The 23,648-nt window shown below is 38.3% G+C and overlaps 2 protein-coding genes across 4 annotated transcripts in view; one reads left to right on the forward strand and one right to left on the reverse strand.

Annotated features, from left to right (window-relative positions):
• The window catches only part of FOCAD (focadhesin), a 312,742-nt gene extending 299,122 nt beyond the window's left edge, over nucleotides 1–13,620 (forward strand). For both annotated transcript variants that reach the window (XM_072841513.1, XM_072841514.1), the window contains exons 41-44: nucleotides 79–176; nucleotides 8,872–9,123; nucleotides 11,171–11,246; nucleotides 13,234–13,620. In XM_072841513.1, the coding sequence (XP_072697614.1) occupies nucleotides 79–176; nucleotides 8,872–9,123; nucleotides 11,171–11,246; nucleotides 13,234–13,307 (500 nt within the window). In that variant the 3' untranslated portion in view covers nucleotides 13,308–13,620. The remainder of the gene's footprint in view (nucleotides 1–78; nucleotides 177–8,871; nucleotides 9,124–11,170; nucleotides 11,247–13,233) is intronic.
• An 8,187-nt stretch (nucleotides 13,621–21,807) lies between these two features.
• HACD4 (3-hydroxyacyl-CoA dehydratase 4) overlaps nucleotides 21,808–23,648 on the reverse strand; it is a 30,464-nt gene continuing 28,623 nt past the window's right edge. For both annotated transcript variants that reach the window (XM_072841512.1, XM_072841511.1), the window contains exons 6-7: nucleotides 23,072–23,197; nucleotides 21,808–22,185 (exon numbers count right to left, since the gene is read on the reverse strand). In XM_072841512.1, the coding sequence (XP_072697613.1) occupies nucleotides 22,103–22,185; nucleotides 23,072–23,197 (209 nt within the window). In that variant the 3' untranslated portion in view covers nucleotides 21,808–22,102. The remainder of the gene's footprint in view (nucleotides 22,186–23,071; nucleotides 23,198–23,648) is intronic.

Genomic DNA, 23,648 nt, shown 5'->3' on the forward strand with positions numbered 1-23,648 from the left:
TATGGTGGCTAATACTGAACGGTTTTACATTTCATAGGAAAACCATGGTCCAGTAAGAAAATACCCTTTTTGTTTCAGGTGTGTTAAAGAGAATGGAATGGCTCTTGGAACTGATGGGTTATATCAGAAATATTGCATACCACTCGACATCTATTCCGAACGTGGCTCTTGATGAGGTACAATCTAGAGGAGTCATTTGTGGCTCCCTTAAAATGTAAAACTTACTTTTGCTCTCCCAAAAGACAAAAAAGTTGCTGTGTCCTTTTTTCTTTTTCCCCTCCCTCCCCCCTTTTACTTTTGGGAAATGCTGGTTGTAACTCTGATGTCACAAGGAATGATCTTGCCTGGCTCTTGGAGAGATATCCAGGGCTGCCCTTAGAAAAATATTTTCAACAGAGTAGGTTCCTCAGTGGGCAGCATGCAAAGGACCCAGGGTTCTATATACTTGGGGTTGACTCCACAAAGGAGGGTCGGGTACAGGACTCTGGTGTTTGCATTGGCCCAGAGAATGTCCTCAAACATCTGATTTGAAGAGGTTCCTTCATGCAAGTAATCTGTGTTTGTACCAATACTTCTGTTCATGAGAGGAGTAAAATGATATATGACCAAAAAAGGTTAACAGCCACTTATTTGGGTAAATTAAAATAGAGAAAGGTTGATAAATAAAAGAAGGATAGCACATTCCCACTCTTCTTCTTTTCTTGACTTCCCTGCCCACTATGCCTTTTATAATAGTAGAATTTTTTCTACAGGCATGTTTCACAGGTATCTTGTTTACTGTAAATGGAATTTGGATAGCCTGGTATGTTGTTTGGAATTCTGATCAGTTTTCCTAAAGAGTTGTATATAGTTTTGAAATTTTAATTCGTGAAATTATGAATTTTAAGAAATGAAGAAGTACTTTTTAAACTTTTTTTAACTAGCAGAATCTGTTGTCATTTTCTTCTGATCTCCTATATTTTTGTTGACTTTGTTTTTTTAAAAAAATCTTTTAAAACTTAGAAAATACAGATAAGCAGAAGGAAGTATAATTTCAGTCACAGTAATCCAACAATTCATTGTTACTACCATTTCCATAAGAGTGTAGATTAGTCTAAACTCTAAATGGATGGATCCTAGACAGATTATTTAAAATGTCTAAGGAGATATATAGGCTGAGAAGATGGCTGAATAGGAAAACCCCAAGCTCACCTCACCTCATGGATACAACTAGATAACACTCACATCAGGGTAAATAACCCAGAAAATGACCCGAAGGCTGGTGGAACAAACTTCTCAACTAAACGTACAGAAGAGGCCACATTGAAGAGGGTCGGAAGGGTGGAGATGCAGTGGTTAGCTAAACAGACTATGGGTGTGGAGAAAGGGAGAAGGCTGTCACACCCGGGAGCCCACATGGGGAAGATGAATCCCCATAACATTTGCCTTTGAAAACTAGAGGGGATGAAGTTTTGTGAGTTCTTAACAACCAGCAGGTTGGATTGTGGGTGAGCCTGGCTAGTGAGAGGAAACTGAGTCCCTGTCCTTAAAGAGACAGCACAAGAAATAGCCAAAACAGCAATTTGAAAAAATATATAGGGGTATAGGGAGGAAGTTATTTACTTAATCAGAGCCTGTCCCAGATAGATATTCACAAGGAGACTCTTCCAAGAACAAAGGAGCTGGTAGGTGCTATTTCTCTTCTCTCCCCCCCAGCATAAACACCTGGCCACCTGCAGCCACCTGCAGGAACCAGTCTGGCACCCACATTTGCTACCTAATTTGTTTACACTACACCCCACCTCCCCACCTCAGCTCTGAGGATTTGTCCACTCCAGCTGGGTTTGCCTCAGTCCCTGTGCTGTGGATCCCTACCCACAGAACACCTGCTCAGACTTCACTAACCACATACCTTGTGGGGCTTCAGCAGAGGTGGTAGTGGCAGGTAGCCTTTTGTGAAGAACTGGCACACATCTGGCTAAAACTGTGTCCCCTGCCCACCCACTCTTTGCGGATCCACACGGACTGGCCCTATGGTAGTGGTGGGTCTCCTTTCACAGAAAATCTTAGTGCACCTTAGTAAAACTGAATGCCCTACCCCTGCATGCTTTGCAGATAGACCCAACCACTGTGGTCCCAGAGGCAGCAGCCCTGGTGTACAGACCTTTTGGGCTCTGCACATCTCATGCCCAAGCTTGTTACAGATCCACCTCCTCCAATATGCTCTTGGCCAAAGTCCATTCAAACTGATCCACAAGCCTGGAAGTGTGCAAGTAGCCCTGACAGGGACGAGTACCCCTCCAAAGTGATTCCTGTCCTGGGGAGAGAGAAAGATGAGCGCACACACTGGTCAGATTGTGGCCCCAGTAATGGGCTGGGGACAGACAATTCATCTGATTGCAGGCCTGCCCACTAATGAAAGAGCTTCTCAGGGGACAACACATGGCAAGTGCTCTGCAGTTTGATGCCACTGTATCTCTGGCCTGACTCAACTCAAGGCAGCACCAGACTGGCCCACTAACACCACAGGGACTAATTACTGCCCACAACAGGTGAATAGAGACTCGTTGCAGATGACTAGACTGAAGGAAAAAGCAGTCAAATGACAACAACAGAGTGTAGGAGACACCTCTGAAGCTGCAGGTTCCAGTAAACAGGACAGTACTCTGCAGAGCACTATAGTACCTCTTCTTCATAAGGCCACTGCTTTCAAGAGCAGCAGACATGGCTGACTTTCCTAACACATGGAAACAGACACAGAGTTAAATAAAATGAGAAAACAGAGGAATATGTCCCAGATGAAAGAACAAGACAAAACCACAGCAAGAGTCCTAAGCAAAATGGAGATAAATAATATGCCTGATAGAGAATTTAAAGTAATGAATACCAAGATACTTACTGGACTTTAGAAAAGAGTAGAGGACACCAGTGACACCCTTAACAAAGAAATATGAAGAATCAGTCACAGATGAAAAATAATAAATGAAATAAAAAATACACTAGATGGAATAAATAGAAGACTAGAGGAAGCAGAAGAATGAATCAGCAACCTGGAGGATGAAGTAATGGAAAAAAATCAAACTGAGTAGGAGAGAGAAAAAAATTATGCAAAATAAGAAAGAACATACTTAGGAAACCCAGCCACTCCATCAGAATAACATTTGCATTATAGAGATCCCAGAAAAAGAAGAAAAAATGGGCAGAAACTTTATTTAAAGAAATAATAACTGAAAACTTCTGGAATCTGGAGAAGGAAGCAGAAATCCAGATACAGGAGGCACAAAGATCTCCCAACAAAATCAGTCCAAGGAGGTACACACCAAGACATATAGAATCAAAATGGCAAAAAGTAGTGATAAAGAGAATTTTAGGAACAGCAAGTGAAAAGAAGACCGTTAAATACAAGGGAAACCCCAGATGGCTATCAGCAGATTTTTCAGCAGAAACTTTGCAGATCAGAAGGGAGTAAGTGGCATGATATATTCAAAGTGCTGAAAGGGAAAAACCAGTAAGGCTATCATTTAGGATAGAAGGAGAGAGAGTTTCCCAGACAAACAAAAGTTGAAGGACCTCATGACCAGTAAACCAACCCTATGAAAAACATTAAAGGGGACTCTTTGAGTGGAAAGGAAGGACCATAAGTAAGATTAAGAAAATCAGGAAGCATAACAGCAGTAAAAGTAAGTATATCCATAAAAACTAGTCAGAGGACTCACAAAATAATAGGATGTAAGATATGAAACCATATACCCAAAACATGGCAGGGAGAGGAGTAAAGAATGTGTTCAAACTTAAGTGACTGTTCACTTAATAGAGACTGCTATATGCACTAGATGTTATATACGAATCTAATGGTAACCACAAATTAAAACCCACCAATAGATATGCAAAAAGTAAAGAGAAAGGATTCTAAATATATCACTAAAGAAAGCCAACTTATGGTAAGACAAGAGACCAACAGAAGAAGGGAGCAGAGAACTACAGAAACAACCAACAAATGGCAATAAATACATCCCTATCAGTAATTATTTTGAATGTGAATGAATTAAATGCTCCCATCAAAAGACAAAGAGTGACAGAAAGGATAAAAAAAGAAGACCCATTTATATGCTGCCTACAACAGACTCATTTCAGACATAAAGACACTAATAGATTGAAAGTGAGGGGATAGGGAAACATTTATCATGTAAATGCAGTTGAAAAGACAGCTGGGGAAATGATACATATACTGGATGATACTTATACTGGATGAAATAGACTTTAAAAGAAAGACTGTAACAAGAGACAAAGAAGGACACTATATAATTATAAAGGGGACAATCCAACAAGAAGATATTTCTGCACCCAACATGGGAATACTCAAATACATAAAACAGTTAATAATAAACATAAAGGAAATAATCTATAGTAATTCAATTAAAATAAGGGACTTTAACATCACCCCACTTAGCATCGATGGACAGATCATCCAAACAGAAAATCAACAAGGAAACAGAAGATTTGAATGATACACTGGACCAGATGTATTTAACAGATATATTCAGAATACTCTATCGTAAAACAGCAGAATACACATTCTTTTCAAGTGCACAAGGAATATTCTCAAGAATAGGTCACAAAACAAGGTGACAAAAAAAGTCTCAATAAATACAAAAAAATTGAAGTCATGCCATGCATCTTTTCTAACCACAACACTATGAAACTAGAAACATCCAGGGAAGTTTATAGGCCTACCCCAAGAAGAATCTCAAATAAACAACCTAACCTTACACCTAAAGGAGTTAGAAAAAGAACAACAAAATCCCAAACCAGTAGAAGGGAGGAGGAAATAATAAAGATTAGAGTAGAAATACATGATAGAGAAACTTTAACAATAGAACAGTTCAGTGAAAACAGGAGCTGTTTCTTTGAAAAAAATCAACAAAATTTGATAAACCTTTAGCCAGACTCATCCAAAAAAAAAAAAAAAGGAAACTCAAAATCACAAATGAAAGAGGAGAAATAACCAACACCACAAAAATACAAAGGATTATAAGAGAATGTTATGAAAAATTATATGCCAGCATATTGGACAACCTAGAAGAAATGGATAAAGTCCTAGAAACATATAATTTCCCAAAACTGAATGAGGAATAAACAAAATTTTAACAGACCGATGACCGCCATGAAATTGAATCAGTAATCAAAAAATTCCCAACAAACAAAAGTCCAGGACCAGATGGCTTCACAGGTGAATTCTACCAAACATCTGAAGAAGACTTAATACCTTTTCTTCTCAAACTTTTTCAAAAATAGAAGAGGACAGAAAACTTTCAAATTCATTCTGTGAGATGAGCATTATCCTGATACCAAAACCAGACAAGAGATACCACAAAAAGAGACTACAGGCCAATCTTTTTGATAAACATCCTCAACAGAAATATTAGCAAACCAAATCAAATAATACATTAAAGAAATAATTCATCACAATTAAGTAGGATTTATTCCTGGGGTGCAAGGGTGTCAATACTTGCAAATCAAGCAACGTGATACATGACATCAGTAAGAAAAACTATAAAAACCATGACCCTTTCAATAGATGCAGAAAAAATATTTCACAAAATACAACACCCATTCATGATTAAAAATAAAAACTCTTATTAAAATGGATTTAGAGGGAACATACTTAGATACAATAAAGCCACATGTAAAAAACCCACAGCTAACATCATACTCAGTGGGGGAAAATTGAGAACTTTTTACCTACGGTGAGGAACAAGACAAGGATGACCACTCTCACCACTTTTATTCAACATAGTACTGGAAGTCCTAGCCACAGCAGTCAGACAACAAAAAGAAATAAAAGGCATCCACATTGCTAAGGAAGAAGTAAAGCTTAAACTCTTTGCAGATGACATGATACTGTATATAGAAAACCTGAAATGCTCCACCAAAAAGCTGTTAGAACTGATAAATGAATTCAGTAAAGCTGCAGGATACAAAATTAGTGTACAGAAATCTGTTGCATTTCTATACACTAATAATGAAGTAGCGGAAAGAGGAGTTAAGAAACAAGTCCCATTGCAATTGCACCAAAGATAATAAAATACCTAGGAATAAACTAAACCTAGGAGATGAAAGACTTATACACTGAAAACTATAAAACATTGATGAAAGAAAACGAAAACAACACAAAGAAATGAAAGGCAGTCCATGCTCATGGATTGGATAAACAAATATTGTTAAAATGTCTATGCTAACCAAAGCAGTCTACTGATTCAATGCAATCCTTTTCATAATACCAACAGCAGGGGCACCAGGGTGGCTCAGTGGTTGAGTGTCTGCCTTTGGCTCAGGGCGTGATCCATCCCACATCGGGCTCCTCGCATGGAGCCTGCTTCTCCCTCTGCCTATGTCTCTGCCTCCCTCTGTATGTCTCTCATGAATAAATAAAATCTTTAAAAAATAATACCAACAGCAGTTTTTACAAAACTAGAACAAACAATCCTCAAATTTGTTTGGAACCACAAAAGACCCTGAATAGCCAAAGCAAAATCAAAACTGGAAGTATCACAATTTCAGACTTGAAGTTATGTTACAAAGCTGTAATTACAAAACAGTATGGTACTGGCATGAAAATAGACACATAGATCAATGGAACAGAATAGAAACTCCAACATAAACCCACAATCATAGGTCAATTAATCTGCAACAAAGGAGGCAAGAATATGCAATGGGAAAAAGACTCTTCAACAAATGGTGTTGGAAAAACTGGACAGCAACATGCAAAAGAATGAAAATGGGGATCCCTGGGTGGTGCAGCGGTTTGGCGCCTGCCTTTGGCCCAGGGCACGGTCCTGGAGACCCGGGATCGAATCCCACGTCGGGCTCCCGGTGCATGGAGCCTGCTTCTCCCTCTGCCTGTGTCTCTGCCTCTCTCTCTCTCTCTCTCACTGTGTGCCTATCATAAATAAATAAAAGTTTAAAAGAAAAATTAAAAAAAAAAAAAGAATGAAAATGGTCTGCTTTCTTACACCAAACACAAAATCTCAAAAATGAATTAAGGACCTAAATGTGAGACCTGAAACCATTAAAATCCTACAAGAAAGCACAAGCAGTAATTTCTCTCATGTCAGCCTAGCATCATCTTTCTAGATATGTCTCCTGAGTCAGGGGAAACAAAAGCAGAAATAAACTATTGATTGGGACGACATCAAAATAAAAAGCTTCTGCACAACAAAGGAAACAAGCAAAATTGATGGACAACCTACTGAATGGGAGAACATATTTGTAAATGTCATATCTGATAAAAAGGTTAGTGTCCAGAATATATAAAGAACTTCTACAATTCAACACCAAAAAAAAAAAAAAATCCAATAAAAAATGAGCAGAAAACATGAAATGACATTTCTCCAAAGAAGACCCAGATGATCAACAGACACATAAAAAGATTCTCAATATCACTCATCATCATGAAAATATAGATCAAACCCACAGTGTGATATCACCTCATACCTGCCAGAATGGCTAAAATAAAAACTCAAGAAACAACAAATGTTGGTGAGGATGTGAAGAAAAAGGAACCCTCATGAACTGTTGGCAGGAATGCAAGCTGGTGCAGCTGCTGTGGAGAATGGTATGGAGTATCCTCAAAAAATTAAAAATAGAACCACCCTAATTGTATCACTGGGTATTTCCCCAAAGATTTACAAAAACACTAATTTGAAGGGATATATGCACTCCTATGTATATAGCAGCATTATCAACAATAGTCAAAGTATGGAAGCAACCTGGGTATCCATTGATAGATGAATGGAGAAAGAAGTGAGATACACACACACACACACACGAGAATATTATTCAGCCATAAAAAGAATGAAATCTTTGCAGGAACATGGATGTAGCTAGAAAAGATAATGCTAAGCAAAATAAGTCAGTCAGAGAAAGACAAATACCATATGATTCCACTCATATGTGGAATTTAAGAAACAAAACAAACAAAAGGGAATAAAGGAGACAGACCAAAACCAAAACAAACCAAAAAACAAAACCAGACTCGTAATTGTAGACAACAAACCAGATGGCTACCATAGGGGTGGTGGGTGGGGGAATGGGCGAGATAGGTGAAGGGAATTATATTGATGAGCAAATGGGTAATATATGGAATTGTTGAATCACTATATTATATACCCTAAACTAATATTACAGTGGAATTAAATTTTTTTTTTAATTCTTGGAATTATAGATATAGGTCAGGATCCAGACTTCGGTGAGTCTATGACTGAACATACTGAAAAAATGGTTTTAAAAAATGCCTAATGATTTGTTGTGACTGACTCACTTATTCCAAGAAAGCTTGTTTTTAGTTTGTCTTAATGTTTACATTTCAGCATCAATGGAACAAAACCAAGTGTTTGCCACTCAAATATTTAGATTAAATAATGAGAATAGAAAAATAAAATGTATGTAGGGAGTCATTTGTTAATGTTCAAAATAGAAACAGACTATCAGACCTCTTTTTAAAAATCCGTTTTGGCCACCTAACAACAAATCTTAATATCCCTTTCTATATCACTCCTAATGAATTCTTTTATCTTTTTGGAAACACCAAAGCAGAGGCATATTTGGATCTCAGTATTATTAGGAATTAAATAATGTTTCTCCTGTATTATTAGAGCAATAATAATGAAACTGTTGGGCCTTCTGTCTTACAAAAGAGGATCCCTGAAACCTTCTGAAGCCGTAAAACATTAATTCATTAAAAGCATGGAAATAGAGTTTGTTGTTCAGTGTGGCTCCTCTTCTGGGACAAAGGGGAAGATGACATTGCATCATCATGATAGAAGCTATGTGTATGAACTTGGTTTGCTCTGAATTGTTAAAACACATGACCTAACTCTATTTCCTTTGTAGGCTTTGGACTTCTTGTTGCTGGTATTTGCAACTGCAGTGGTTACGTGGGCGGACCACGGTGCCCCTCTCCTCCTTGGCCTCAGTGCTAGTTGGTTGCCATGGCATCAGGAAAATGGCCCAGCTGGGTCAGCTTCAAGCTTCCTTGGCAGGAGCCCAATGCACAGGGTCGCTCTTCAGGAGGCTCTCACTCTCCTTCCCAGTAGCATGCCTCTTCTGCTGCAAAAAGAGCCATGGAAGGAACAGACCCAGAAGGTGAGGTGAGCAGCCACCTGCCTGCCAGGGAAGGTGGCCATCTTCTCTTGAGCAATTTCTGCTTTAGAATTGAGGTTGGGAGTTAAGCGCAACTGGAATTACCCCACAGGTTTTCATCCTCAGCCCCGAATCTTAGCCAGATACAAAACCTCAGAGAGTGAGGCTCACTGCTGGCCAAAAAACAATGGTGGCAACAGTGGGAAATTGCTTATGGTAGGAGGTGAGGCAGAGAAGAGCTTATACTTGCCTTAGCTTATACTTGAAGACACATGTGTTCTTGATCATGAGGAGGAAAGAGTAAGTGAGGCTCTGGGTGCTCAGAACGTCATAGTAAGGACAGACAGGCAAGTTCAAGGCTGCAGGATTGCATGACAAGAAGGATACAGTGGTGGTGAGCAAGGCTGGGAATGATCCATCATGCCTGGGAGTTAGGTTGGGGAGGTGGGCATCTGGAGCATCCACATTCTCATAGCACAATGAAGGTTCTGCATAGCTCATTCCATCCTATAGCCACGTTGCTGATCCTGGGGCCCGTCCTGCTCCTGGCATGTGCTAGATGACACTGGGAAATTTGTAAAGGTCATTATCCTAGCCCTTAGCAAAATCCAGACCATAGGAAGCACCTTTTGGTTTTTAATGTCGAGTGTCCCCGGGCTCCTGGCTGTTGTGCGGAGCCTATGAAAACACTGTGCTTTCTGTACTTCTCATTCCATGGCTCTGAATTGCCTTTAATACAGTTGAGTGAAAGATTTTTTTGAATCCCATTCAATGAAAACTGGATTTTTTTTTAATGAGGTTGAAAGCTTAAAGCTAACTTTTTGTGGCTTACTGTTAAAATCTGAACATTAGTCCTTAAAAATATTTCTGAACCATGGACTCACAGGTTAGCCACGCACAACTCCACTAAGCATCTCCATTCAAATGCCTTTGTTTTCTTAAATATTCATATCATCCAAATTTTGTGTTTTCTGTTTCATTTTAAATCAAAGTAAGTTCCAATGTGGTATCCCCTTATGTTTTTTCTGATCTGGGACACCGTGATCACTTTGGACTGCAGTGTAGACATCCTACACCTATTATGTATTTGTAGTTCTTGATTTATTTACATAACAGTAGGATATTATAAAACAAAACTGGGAAAAGAAAAATTTTTTTAAATTTACTCAAAATAGAGAATTAGGAGTATTTTCTATCTTACTCTTTCTTCAAGCCAGTTTCTGTGTCCAAAGTTAAAATACCTAGTATCTATGACTAATGTATGTGTTTTTTTAGTGAGTAGAGATTGGCAACATTTAGACATGAATGAAATTACCCTCTATCTAATTCAGAAACAATTTTGGCTGTACCCTTGGAGATCAAACAGTCAAACTCATGAGTAGTCTGAGTTTCTACCTCATTTATAGGATTTATTTGCAGTTAACACACTTGGCTTTACCTAGTAAATTATTTTATGCCTTTCCCTTGCATTTCAACTTCCTGTTTCAATTCCATTTGGGCAGAAATTGTCCTCATCTACAGAATATCTTATTTTAGAAACAAGGGCTTATGATGTCAGACATAAGTAAATCCCCTATTTACTACCCACCCCACGAGCCTGGGCCTAGTTGTATGCAGAATCAGGCAGCGGGATGCAAAGAAGAAGTGCGAGGCTCTGCAGTCAGATGTACTGAGGTTGAAATCTGGACTCTGCCATTCATTGGGAGTGGACTTGGGCAAGGTGCTCAGTTAACCTCTCTGATGCTCTCAGTGATGAGAGAGAAAGTTTGTGGCACACAGGAGATTCCCTGGGCCCATATCTACCTCACTGTTAAAATCTATAGCAGATCTCAGGGCATTTAGCCAGGAAATGAGTTTTAACTTTGCTGGGTCATTGGACTAAATGGAAGCTCTGTCCAACTTCCTTGTCTCTTAGGCCTGGTCCTCTTCTCATCTCTAGTCTGCCAGCCTTGCACAGATATGCATAAATGCAGGCCCAAGCTCCTGACTGCTTTCTTATTAATAGTGGGACCGTGTTCACTGACACTGCTCTTCCTTTTCATCTTCCTAGTTCATTGACTGGCTCTTCAGCATCATGGAAAGCCCTAAAGAAGTCCTCTCAGCAAAATCCAGGGATCTTTTAAAAGGTATTACTTCCATACTACATGCCCAATATAGGTAAAAGCCATCCATGATTGTCTTTGCTACAGAAACAGCATTCTAGTGTATATTGGCTCCTGAAAGGGCTCATCTGAATTCAGTCTAGAGAAGTAATCTAGAGCTGTCATCATGTGGCATTTTGAAGTAGAATGTGGATTTAAGAAGAGTTCTATGCCTTTAAATTTAACTTTTATTTAAATAGCTTTTAAATGTTTAATTATGATGGCAACCTATTACTTTAATTAAGGTTTAGAAAATTCAGGAAGGAGCAGAGAGGAATCCAGAGTCCCCTTGCCCTTGCCCAATGGCAATTTTTATATTTTTTCCCTAAGAAATTTTGGCCTCCTCTGCATATAAGCATTGTTTTAATGTATTTATAATTATTAAGCAACTGAAAAAATACACAGAGACACTTTGAGCACTGCCTTTATTTAAAATTTATTTTTAAAGCATTTTAACCTATTCCTATATTGCCTTCATTAATAGTATTTGTAATAGCTGCATAGTATTTTGCCAAGGGAATTGGACATTACCCATGCTTTTAGGCATTTAAGTACTTTTTGTATTTTTTTACACTTCTTTGTTGATTTGTTGAACTGTAAGAACCACAAGCATAAATATATGAAAATTAGGTACATTATTTTACTCAAATCTGGAAGTCTTTCTGTGAAAATTAGGTACATTATTTTACTCAAATCTGAGAAGCCTTTTGGGCATTGGTTCTGTGGCCTGAGACAGCTTGTACTGTCATCTGTCTCTCAGGATGTAGGGATCTGGTCCAACCAATGGCTGCTGTTGCAGTGGCCCCTAACATGCTATAAGATATTGCCCTGGAAAGATACTACACTTGGGAAAATCACCTGCTGCCCTGCACTTATGATAATTTAGCTGGCCAGCCTAGAGTCTTAGTATGACCATATTTTAATCTAAGTATGGTATACTTTGTTGGTTGCCAAACAAGTAAGAATTGATCTGATCCTTTTTCTTACCCCCAGCATACTCGAAGGGCATGTATAGGTAGGTAAGTGGATTGAGATCAAACACAGAACTTCACTGAGCATAGGGACAGTAGTCTGACATGTTTACTTGATCTGTCCCTAGAGACTTGCTAGGATTTCCTTCATTTGTTAGCCTCAGGGAGTTTGAACTCATTTTTTATGGCCATGGGTCTATAATACCAGTGGTTGCTCCAAACATACACTGTTTTAGGTCATGAAAGTAGGAAACAACTTGATACTGATGAAGAAAATTTGGGTCAAGGAGGTACATGTTCACTTAAGGGCTTATTAGAGTCTAACTGGCTTACCTACATTTCCTCACTATTACATTTTAAATAACATCTCAATATATTTATATTAATATCCTAAAATAAGATCTATAATAAGTGACCCAGAGGAATTACACAGAACTGCCCTACTTTAAATTGATCCCTGCGGGACCTGTGAAGAATAAGAAAAGGTATGGACTTGTGGGCACATAGTCAAATGCAGATTAGCACAGCCATGCCTGCTCCATTGAGCATGTGAACCTAACTTCATCACAGGATCAGGTTTTTATTTTGTTTATCTTTTAACTAAACATCTAATGGAAAAAGTCCTATTCATGTAGAAAAGTCCAAAAATCATACGTAGCTTTCTTATAAAGGGAAGGAATATAACCTATTTAACCATCACTCAGTTGAAGGAAAAAAAAAAACAGCATCCCAGAAGTCAATTGTTGTTATACTCTGTAGAATCTCCTGTTAACTGTTTGAAGAATAATCTAACAACATGAAAACACCCTTTCTCCTAGATTTTATTAATAGTTTTCTACTATTAAAATTCTGCCTAAGGCTTGATGGGAATTCTTAGTCTTGATGATGGGCCAAGGAAGAAAAAGCCAAGCTCTGTTCTGACACATTTTCGATCTAAATGACCTCTTCAAATGCAGTTTCACTAGATGGAACAGTGTATTTTACTTGTTTTGTTCCCTTAGCCACCCTGTTGTCCTTAAGAGTCCTCCCAGAGTTTAAGAAGAAAGCTGTATGGACCAGAGCATATGGTTGGTGAAGGTTTGTGATAGCAGCAGCCTCAGCTGGATGAGGACAACCATAGAAATGGAAGAAGTTTTTCAGAGCTCACATCTGGGATTGCCGAGACAGGATGCAGAGAGTTAAGTGGCAGGAAAACAGGTGGATACAATAACTGGCAGCTTGACATGTGCCTGCAGAGAGAAGGGGTGTTGCTTCGGTGCCCAGGCAGTGGAGACTGAAAGAACTTGAATTATTTTTTATTTGGCTGGAGTTTAATCTGAAGATTTTCTTTGTGACAATTTGACTCCATTATCTCTTCCCCATAAATTCTAGTAAAATAATCTTGTGAATTTTGTGCACGATACTTATTTGTTTTAAGGCACGGGGGTTTGCTAGCAAAACCAAATGGTTGTGGTAACAGTGGCATCATGATCGATTTCCCATGAATTCTCTAGAGGATATTCATTGACTCAGTGTTTTCTTATTCTTATAGATAAAACACAGTCTTGGAATGGCTGCCTGCATTGAATAATAAGCATGGTGTGTGTATTGAACATTAGCTGTATCAGATTCATTAGTGGTGGCTAGAATTTTCCTATGCTTGGGACTCTTGAATATAATTGAAAGTTACCCAATTCAAAAAAGCTTCAACCAAGGAAGAGGATATTAGCTTACAAACCAAGAAGTTCAAGAGTAGATCTGATTAGTCAGCTGAGTCAAACAATGCCATTTCTATTGGCATTTCTTATTTCATTTCTATAGATGGGATCACCCCACATAAGTTGGTAAGATGGCTACCAGAAAACTCAAAGGGGAGGAAAGGTGTCTTTGCTCATGGGTATGTCAGAAGCAATATGGAGAGGACTCTGGTTCTGCTTGGGTCACACTGAACAACTAAATCTGGGCCTTGGGAGTTGGGGTACTCTAACTCACCAGGCCTGGGTCATATGTGAACTGGGTTTCCTTGAGGAGAAAGATGGATGGAATGCTGGGCAAATATCTCCTTGAAAGAACAATGTGTTTTGTAAGTACACATCTCTATCTTAAGCAGGGTGATCAGTGGCCTAATAACAAATAAATGAAGTAATGTGACAGTGTCCTCAAGGATAGATTTTACTCAAGGGCTTGAGAATCAGCCAGCATTTGATCTGTTTCCTACTTATTTTTCCTTCATGCAGGCATTAATCAGGGTTGGCTTTAACCAATATGAATGTACTGATGGGTACGTATATGGGTATCCATATATATATACATGGATATATATATCTATATATAGATATATATATACCTGGGGGAAAAAGTTGTGCCACTGGAGTAATATGCCCTGTGTCTACAATGCCATGGTAATGCTTAGTACTTAAAAGCACTATAGAACCTTACTATTATTCCTGTGTGACATGTACATTCATATTGTCACCAAGTGAACCTACTTCCCACTTAGGTTAAAAATAGCTCTACTAATTCTGTTTTCCAAATATATGAATTGACAAATATATAATGCCAGGGTTTAAATACTTGTGATTCACTGTGTAATTCATATTCTGTTCTTTCTTTTGCTGAACTTCATTATGGCACTAGATGCTTTACAGAAAAGGGGAAGGAAAGGCAAGCTTTCAGGTAGTATTCACCTGCAATGCCAACATTTTTTTTAAAAAGATTTATTTATTCATGAGAGACACACACAGGCAGAGGGAGAAGCAGGCTCCATGCAGGGAGCCCGACGTGGGACTCGATTCTGGGACTCCAGGATCATGCCCTAGGCTGAAGGCAGGCAATAAATCGCTGAGCCACCCAGGGATCCCGCCAACACGTCTTATTATTACTTCCTTAGAGGCCAGGCCAGAGGGGAATGAATTTGAAAGAAGCTGAAACTGTTACGTTAGAAGCCACCTTCTCTTTCCTTCCCACTGCATACACTTCCTTTTACTTCCTACCAATTAGGGATTGAAATTCATCTAACATTTATTGTTAGGTGTCAGACTGTAAGTTCACTAAAATTTTCACTTCTATTATTTCATTTCTACAAGACTGGGAAGAAGCATTTTCTATTTTAATATGGAGAAAATACATCAAATAAGAGGCAGGGCTACCAAGACCCTAAAACCCCAGATTCAGTGCTCTTTTTACTGCATCTGGGCATTAGGGCTCACTCTAAGATGAAAACTCCTATTAAGGATGAAGCCTCATTCATACTGAATACAGATTGCTGTCATCAGAGAAAAGAAATAACCCTGAAGCATAGGGAACATAGTCAATAATATTGAAATAACTGTGGTGGCAGTGACTACACTTACTGTGGTGCACATTGCATAATGTATAGAATTGACAAACATCTCTATTGTACATCTGAAACGAATATAATAATGTTGTACATCGACAAAAAAAATTAGAAAAGGACAGTACCTCATGTTAAAAAGCTGCTGGAACTGGAAAGTTTAGGAGTTGTAGTATAAAGGAACAGGTCTTGGGTTGAAGGACTTTAAATTCCTGGGCCAGCTTGCAAAAGTGGCTAGCAATCAATCAAGAAGGGGGAAGTGGACACTGAAGAGTGTGTCTGCACTTCCGCCGAGTTTGGCAGGCAGAGCTTGCTAGTGCTGGAGGAAGGAATGAAGCATTAGCTCAGTGTTCTAAACCCAGCCTGCCCTTTTCTCCTCAATCTAGTTTCTTTTCATGCAAACTTTGTCCCTGCTCCTGCCTCTGACAAGAAAACAGAAGAGTACAAAAACGAGGAAATAAAATATATCTGTATCCTTTCTTCCTAGCCCTGGCCCCATGCCTGTTTTTGATTTTGGCAGTCTTGAGCTTAAGATATGTAGGATTTTCCTGTTCATGGTAACATCTAAAGAATCAAAAATGTAAGATTCTAGGAGCACCCAGGTGGCTCAGTTGGTTAAGCGACCAACTCTTGATTTTGGCTCAGGTCATGATCTCTGGGTAATGAGATCCAGCCCCATGCCAGGCTCTGCGCTGGGCTTTCAGCCCTGAGATTTTCTCTCTCCCCCTCCCTGTTTGCTCGCTTGCTTGCTCTCTCAAAAATTCTTAATTTGAAAACCTAAAGTTTCTTAAATCTAAACATTCTAAGATATAGGTCACTGGAATAATATTCTCTTGGTTACCTGTATGACCTCAGGTCAGAATGAACTTATTCCCTCAGGAGGGCTCACCTGATTCTCTAGAAACCAGAAGTCTCTGCCTTTTTAGAACAAATATTCCAGACTATGTATAGAAATGCTTCCTTCACAAGTCATCTTCGGTTGGATTTTGAAATCACAAGTTGCCAAGACAAAGAGCGTGCTGGGATATAGTCACAAATGAATTGTGTGGGGTTAAAGCCAATAAGGCATCTCAGAACACTGACTCTTGATTTGAAAAGTGCATTTAGAACAGGTAGATTCTAAATTCAGGTTGGGATCCATGCAGGTGCCTCAAATTCTTTGTATTTTATCATGTAGTGACTCCACTATATGTAGTTACTCCACTATAGTAACTAACTATAACCTTTTATGAGGCTAATCGTCAGAAGTTCTCCAAAATGATTTTAATCAAAGATAGTGATACTATATTTATAAAAGGAATAAGACTTAGGGACTCAACTACCATCTTGAAAGAACTTAGTAACTTTGAAAATAAGCAGTTTTAAACTTTTGGTAAACATTTTCATAAATTACTGTTTGAGAAGGGCAATCAGATCCTTTGGTTAGGAGGATGGGGTCTTCACTGAAGCCAGGCTGTAGGCTAGGCCTTCGGTGAGTCTGTATCTCTGCCCCACCAAGCCTATTGCTAGCTGCAGGCATTTCGGATGGAACCAGGGGACAGAATGTTGCTGGAACAATGCACATGCTTCATCTCACCACCGCAGAAAAAGACGTCAAGGTGTCATCTTCATGTATAAACGTGTATCATCATTGCTCTGGTCCTGGATGAGGTAATATACTTTCATATTTTCTGGAAGGAAACACTTTATTCTGATCTTAAACTCTAAAGTCTCCTCTTTTTAAGTGTGTGATGTCTGTAGTAATTATGAAGTTGTGTGTGTGCATGTAATGTGGTAAATCTTCATAAACAGTATGGTATTCTGTAAAACTGTCACTTAGATTGTCTGATTCTTGTCAAACATAAGGAACCTGTGAAATAATTTCTAGCTAAACTATTGGATATGAAACTAAGAACGACAGAGAGGACTCCCTGACTTTGGTTTTATTTCCTGGATAAAAGGAATAACTTCCCTCACAAAGTAGTTTTGAGGATAAAAGAATACAAAAATATGCTTCATAAATTCTAAAACGTAATAGAAATGTTACCACTTTTATGTTTCACTGAAAATAGCTCTAATGGTTGACAATGTGAAGTGTTGGGACTTGGGAAGATAATGGAAAGTTAAATTGTTCTCCTTAAAACATTCTAAAAGCAAGTAGCGCAGTAAGAAAGGGTACTTAATAGAAGTTTAAAAAAAAAAAAAAACTTTTTGTGTCTTCTAACCATGAAGTGCCCTGAGAGTAATCAAATAGAATTGAAACATCACCTGATTAACCTGATAGATTTCTTTTTAAAAACATGTCTTTTTCTCGATCTACTGTCAGTAATCAATAAAGTCAGAGCCGCACAAACAATTCTGTGTGGACAGTGTGCCACCCTCTGAGGCTCTGGGGTACAAAGTGAACAAGGCATGACATTCCTGCCTTCATGGAACTTATATTCAGAAAATAGAAATCTGTAAACTCATCATATATATTTTTTCCATCATATAATTTTTAAGCATCAAGGCAACATGTCACAAATTTCCTACTTCTGTATAGCTCTTTGTCACTTAAAAAGGTTTAATTTACCATCCTGCATTTGTTCTTTACAACAATGTTGGGCATTTAAGGAGAAGAACTCAGGGAGCCATTCGCTTAATAAACATTGGAACTGGATTTCAGATCAAACCCACTGTTCTTACTCCCAGGTCATGTTTCTCTCTCACAGGACCATGTGGCTCAGCTGAATAACCACAAAGTAAGGACACAGTGGATATCTACATTTATTTGATGAATTAAGGCATGTTCTTACTAGTTGTTTTTCATATGGAATCAACAGTTACCTTTAAGAGGAGATTTTAAACTCTAGCTACCCTTAGCAAAGATAAACTAATTCCTGTTGAACATCTATGAAGACTAAACGTAAAATAAATACCATAATCTCAGTTCTAAAAACAGAACTATATTGTATGATGGCTTTTATGTAAGTTCTTATTAACAGTTTTCTGTCCAAGACTGAAATACTTTAGACTCACACTATAGTGTGCAAGAGGTGCATGTGAGGAGCCTGGGAAAATGCAGGTTCTTGGGTTCCAGTGGAACCCATGAATCTGTGTCCTAGGTGGCACCCTGATAGTTCTATGATTGTTGCTCCATGGAATATACTTTGAAAAAGGACCCTGGAACACAGCACCATATCAAAGTTAACATAGCAAGTAGACATGGAAGTAGAAAGTAAAAATTACCTGAACAAGGGAAAACATTATGTTTACAAAGGAAAAATAAATGAGAAGATGATGTTGAGGGAAAAGGAGATGATTTTTAGCATATATTCATTTTAAATCACTTTACTACTTCAGCATCATAAAATGTAACTGTTTTCTTTGTTCATAAATAAATATAAGATTCTTTGCAGAAACATTTTGGATATTCATGTTATAGCTACGCTTTTTTTTTTTTTTTTTTTTTCATTTTTTGAGAAAGTGAGCAAGTGAGAGCATAAGCCGGGGGAGAGGCAGAGAGAGAGGGAAAAGCAGACTCCACTGAGCAGCCCAATGCAGGACTCGATCCCAGAACCCTGGGATCATGACCTGAGCTGAAGGCAGGTGCTTAACTGACTGAGCCACCCAGTTGCCCCTCTGCATCATATTTTGAAAGAAATACAAATTCTTTTTTTTTTTTTTTTTTTTGAAATACAAATTCTTATAGGTGACAACTTGCTTAAGGTAGGCAGAATAAGGTATACTAAAAATAGCTTCTTTTAGGGACTTCAGTGAGATGTACATTCTTTAGTAACAAATGTGTTTAAAGGAAGCCTGTGGGCACCCCCAGTGGCTCAGCGGTTTAGCGCCGCCTTCAGCCCAGGGCCTGATCCTGGAGATCTGGGATCCAGTACCACGTCGGGCTCCCTGCAGGGAACCTGCTTCTCCCTCTGCCTGTGTCTCTGCCTCTCTCTCTCTCTCTGTGTGTGTGTGTGTATCTCACGAATGGATGAATAAAATCTTAAAAAAAAAAAAAAAAAAGGAAGCCTGTTACAGTTTTATAATTTTGTTCCTACACTGTGCCCGGCACCCTACAACATAAGTGTTTCCTGAATGAACGCAAACAGGTATGCAGCAATGAAGAATCCTCTCATCCTAACATTAACCTATTTATTGACCAAAAATGTAAGACCAGGATAAGCGCAATTTTTGAAAAGCATACTGGAGGAAAATAAAATGCATTAATATAGAATGGATACTTTTGGAAGAAGTGTTACTGCTTTTCAACTACTTTGATAAAAAGCCCAAGCATTTTGATAATACTGCAGTATCTGCTGTATTTTTTTTTAGGTAGACTTTCGCTGAGTAATAAGTTCTTCAAAGAAATTTTCATTCAGGGCAGTTTTTACCCCCCATCACTCCACCCTCTTTTTTTTTAAGAGGCAGGGGCAGTGGAAGAGGGAGAGAGAAACTTAAGCAGGCTCCATACCCAGAATGGAGCCTGATCTCACAACTGCAAGATCATGACCTGAACTGAAATCAAGAGCTGGATGCTTAACCAACTGTGCCACCCAGGTGCCCCAGGAAAGATCATTTTAAAAGTTATGCTTTCTGTTTTTAAAATATCTAATAGTTTGCCAATTTCACCTATATTTTTAGATTTGAGAAACTAAAGCTGTGACAATATTGAACAAAATAAAATTGAGATTTGATGGACAGTTAAAATAGCCAAAGAAATCAACTTTGCAATATGGGTAATATCCAATTAACTAGGTAGATGTTTATCGTCTAGTTTTTTTAATCGGGGAGCATGAACTTGAGTGGAAGAGAAAGTCCATCCTTATTTCCACCAACCTCTAATGAAATTATGAATACAGCAGCCAACCACAATAATGTTAACCGTTGTGACTGTCACCAAAGGAATCAGAGATCTTTGTTACAATTGTTGCAGAGACCTGAAATTACTGTCAATCCATCATTATAAACTGGTTCTTTTTAGTCTTCAAGTAGGCTGGTTAAGGTAATTTGGCTTAAAAAATAAAGTATTTAATAATAAAATTTTAATTTCTTATAATGACCCAATACGATATCATTTAATTCTTACTCTGCCACATTAGTGATTCTAGATGCGTAGAGTACTTTAGCAATCTAAATAGCTGTATTTATTGAGAGGAAGCTTGGCTGAGTCACACCTAAAGTTTGCAAAGGGATTCTGTTCTAAAGTTTTCAGTATTTTTTTTTAAATTTAGAAGTAAAATAAGCAAGTTTAAAAACAAAATGTATGGCAGCCCGGGTGGTTCAGTGGTTTAGCACCACCTTCGGCCTAGGGCCTGATCCTAGAGACCACATTGGGCTCCCTGCATGGAGCCTGCTTCTCCTTTGCCTGTGTCTCTGCCTCTCTCTCTCTCATGAATAAATAAATAAAATCTTAAAAAAAATAAAAACAAAATATAGCTTTTTAGGAAGACTGATTTATTTTTAAAACTTGTGTTTGAGGGGGAGGGGCAGAGAGAGACAAGAAGACACCCTCCCCTCCCCCCACTGAGCAGAGAGCCTGACTCGCAGCTTGAACTCACAACCCTAGACCACAACCTGAGCCAAAACCAAGAATCAGATACTTAACTGACTGAACCACCTAGGTGCCCCAAAATGTAGCTTTTTAAAAGGGTAATTTTAATATTTAAAATTCTAGAAAGGATATTAAATTTATAAAGATGCCAATTATCTTTATTAATAATCATTTCTCTTACCAATTTTTTTATAACTACATTTTTGCTACCTGGTATTTACATCATAAAATATTTAGTACCCTTTTTACATAGTTACTAGATAATATTCTAGAGTTCTTTCAAGAAAAGTGAATTATATACCAATGGTACAGAAATGATGGTATTAGTCAATTATTCACATACATTTTAGTTGTTCAAAGAAAAGTTTTCAAAACTAAGTGATGACTTAAGACATAGATTAGTGATAATTCAGTAATAATCTGAAACATCACAAATTTAATTGTCTTGCCTCCTTTAAAATAATTTATTATAGTTTTTTACCTTTTGTCTCTGTGTAAGGTAAGTATATGGCCCGATTGTTTTCTCTCCAGAAAAGGAATATGGGATGTTATTTATTTACCAAAGATCTAGTCTGTCTTCATCGGGCTCCTCTTTTAAGGCATCGGAGTACAAATAACTTGTGTAGTATCAAGAATACTCTTTCAGGGTTTGGAAAATATATCATTTTCTAAGTGTGTCTAATGTAAGATGGTTGGGAACTCCAAAATGAAAAGAAATAGATATAAATAAATATAATTCAAGCTAACAACTTTGGTTTCTCAATTTAATGGAATCCATTCCAGTTAATGATTTCTCATTAACCTTACAGGAAAATAAATTTAACCTGTATCAAATCCACAGCTTTGGTGAAGCAGGTTGTGCAGAATACGTGTTTGGAAAATAATGTGAGGATAACAGACTGCTGGGCTTTGTCTCAAGGAGAACAATTATGTCATGGATTTGTGTCAAGTACCAGGTATTTTTCCCACAGAATGTTTCCTGTGTTGTCTGTTGCAGCTGAATCCACAAGCCTTTTTTTCTTATGTCACATCGGAATGCTGTGCTTCACATTTTCTTCTTTTTCATGGGACAGACTCTGAGAACGTCTCTTCTTTCTGAGTAAAGATGGCTGTAGGTATAATACATTCCTGACATAGAGAAGGAAGAGTCAGAAGTGAGGCTGATTAACCATTTCTCTGGAAGGAACCATGGTTTTAAAATATAGTCAGAGTGCTGTTTGGAGCCTACGGACAACACACTTGCAAGGGAGACTCAAAGAAGGAACACTTAAAACAAGGGCCCAGAAAGGGAAATAACACAAACTCCTGTACCATCCTATTTTGTTGAAGCAAGAAGTTAATTTTTCCCTTTCTTTAGGGCAGCTCTCTCTACTAACCCTGAAGTTTCACATCTGTCGGCTCTTTCATGCATTGTTTTTATGTGTCTGATAATGACTACCTCTAGAACAACTATCTTGGGGATTTGTGAAGGTTAGAGCTGCAGAAAGTGAAATGTAATCATGGAAGTCCTTTGCCAATTAAATTTTCTTAACTCTAAGTTTTTGTTCCACACAGTTTTCTTATGTTTTTAGCACCTACTCCCACTTGCCTGCTGGGAAATGCTAGCACATGAAACCAAACAAGCAGGAAACAAAATTGATATAAATGGGAAAACTAGAAATGGCCAAGCCTGCTTAGTTTGACATCTGTGTTTTCACCATAGATCTCTGTATCCATGGTCAAATGTCCACATTTCCTAAACAATGCAGGTATATTACCTGCTAGTGAAATTGTTCTTGTTTATACAGTGAAACAGTGGTATATTTGATCTTGTGATACCCTGAAAAGGGTATCATAACTTGTAGGTAACCACACACTTGTAGGTTACTAGAACACAAGTTCTAGTTCATCATGCTGGACTCCCTCTTCGGTTTCTCCCGTGTTCATGGCCCTTTCTGTTAAAGGACAGATTGGCACAAGCCAGAAAGCACAGGAAGAATGCAAAACCAAAAAATAAAACAAAAGAGCCACTTACCTATGAAGAGCATCATGAGATAGATTTTCAACACGTACGGGAAATAGATGGATAAGTCAAAGGGCAGCTTTGTGGAATAAGTGCCAAATGATTCAAAATAAGGCAGTGACTGATAGATGGCAAATGCTGTTTAAAAAACAAGGAAGGAATTGTGAACATTTCCCCTAGTAATGCTACAGGTGTGTGTACACATGAATATCTATGTAGTTGAAGGATATTTTGAATTTTTTTTTTTAATTTTTATTTATTTGTGATAGTCACAGAGAGAGAGAGAGAATGAGGCAGAGACACAGGCAGAGGGAGAAGCAGGCTCCATGCACCAGGAGCCCGACGTGGGATTCGATCCCGGGTCTCCAGGATCGCGCCCCGGGCCAAAGGCAGGCGCCAAACCGCTGCGCCACCCAGGGATCCCGTATTTTGAATTTTATAATGATAGTTGTGACAGTTGCTGAATCCTTTAGCTAAAGATACATTATGGTATAGGAATCGGACTGATTCAACTCACAAGGCCATTACAGCAGTGTGACTTGTTGAACTTTGGTCCATTTTATACTTGGTTATGCCTACAGAGAAATCA

This window comes from Canis lupus, chromosome 10, assembly GCF_048164855.1.
Source record: "Canis lupus baileyi chromosome 10, mCanLup2.hap1, whole genome shotgun sequence".
Lineage (NCBI taxonomy): Eukaryota > Metazoa > Chordata > Mammalia > Carnivora > Canidae > Canis > Canis lupus.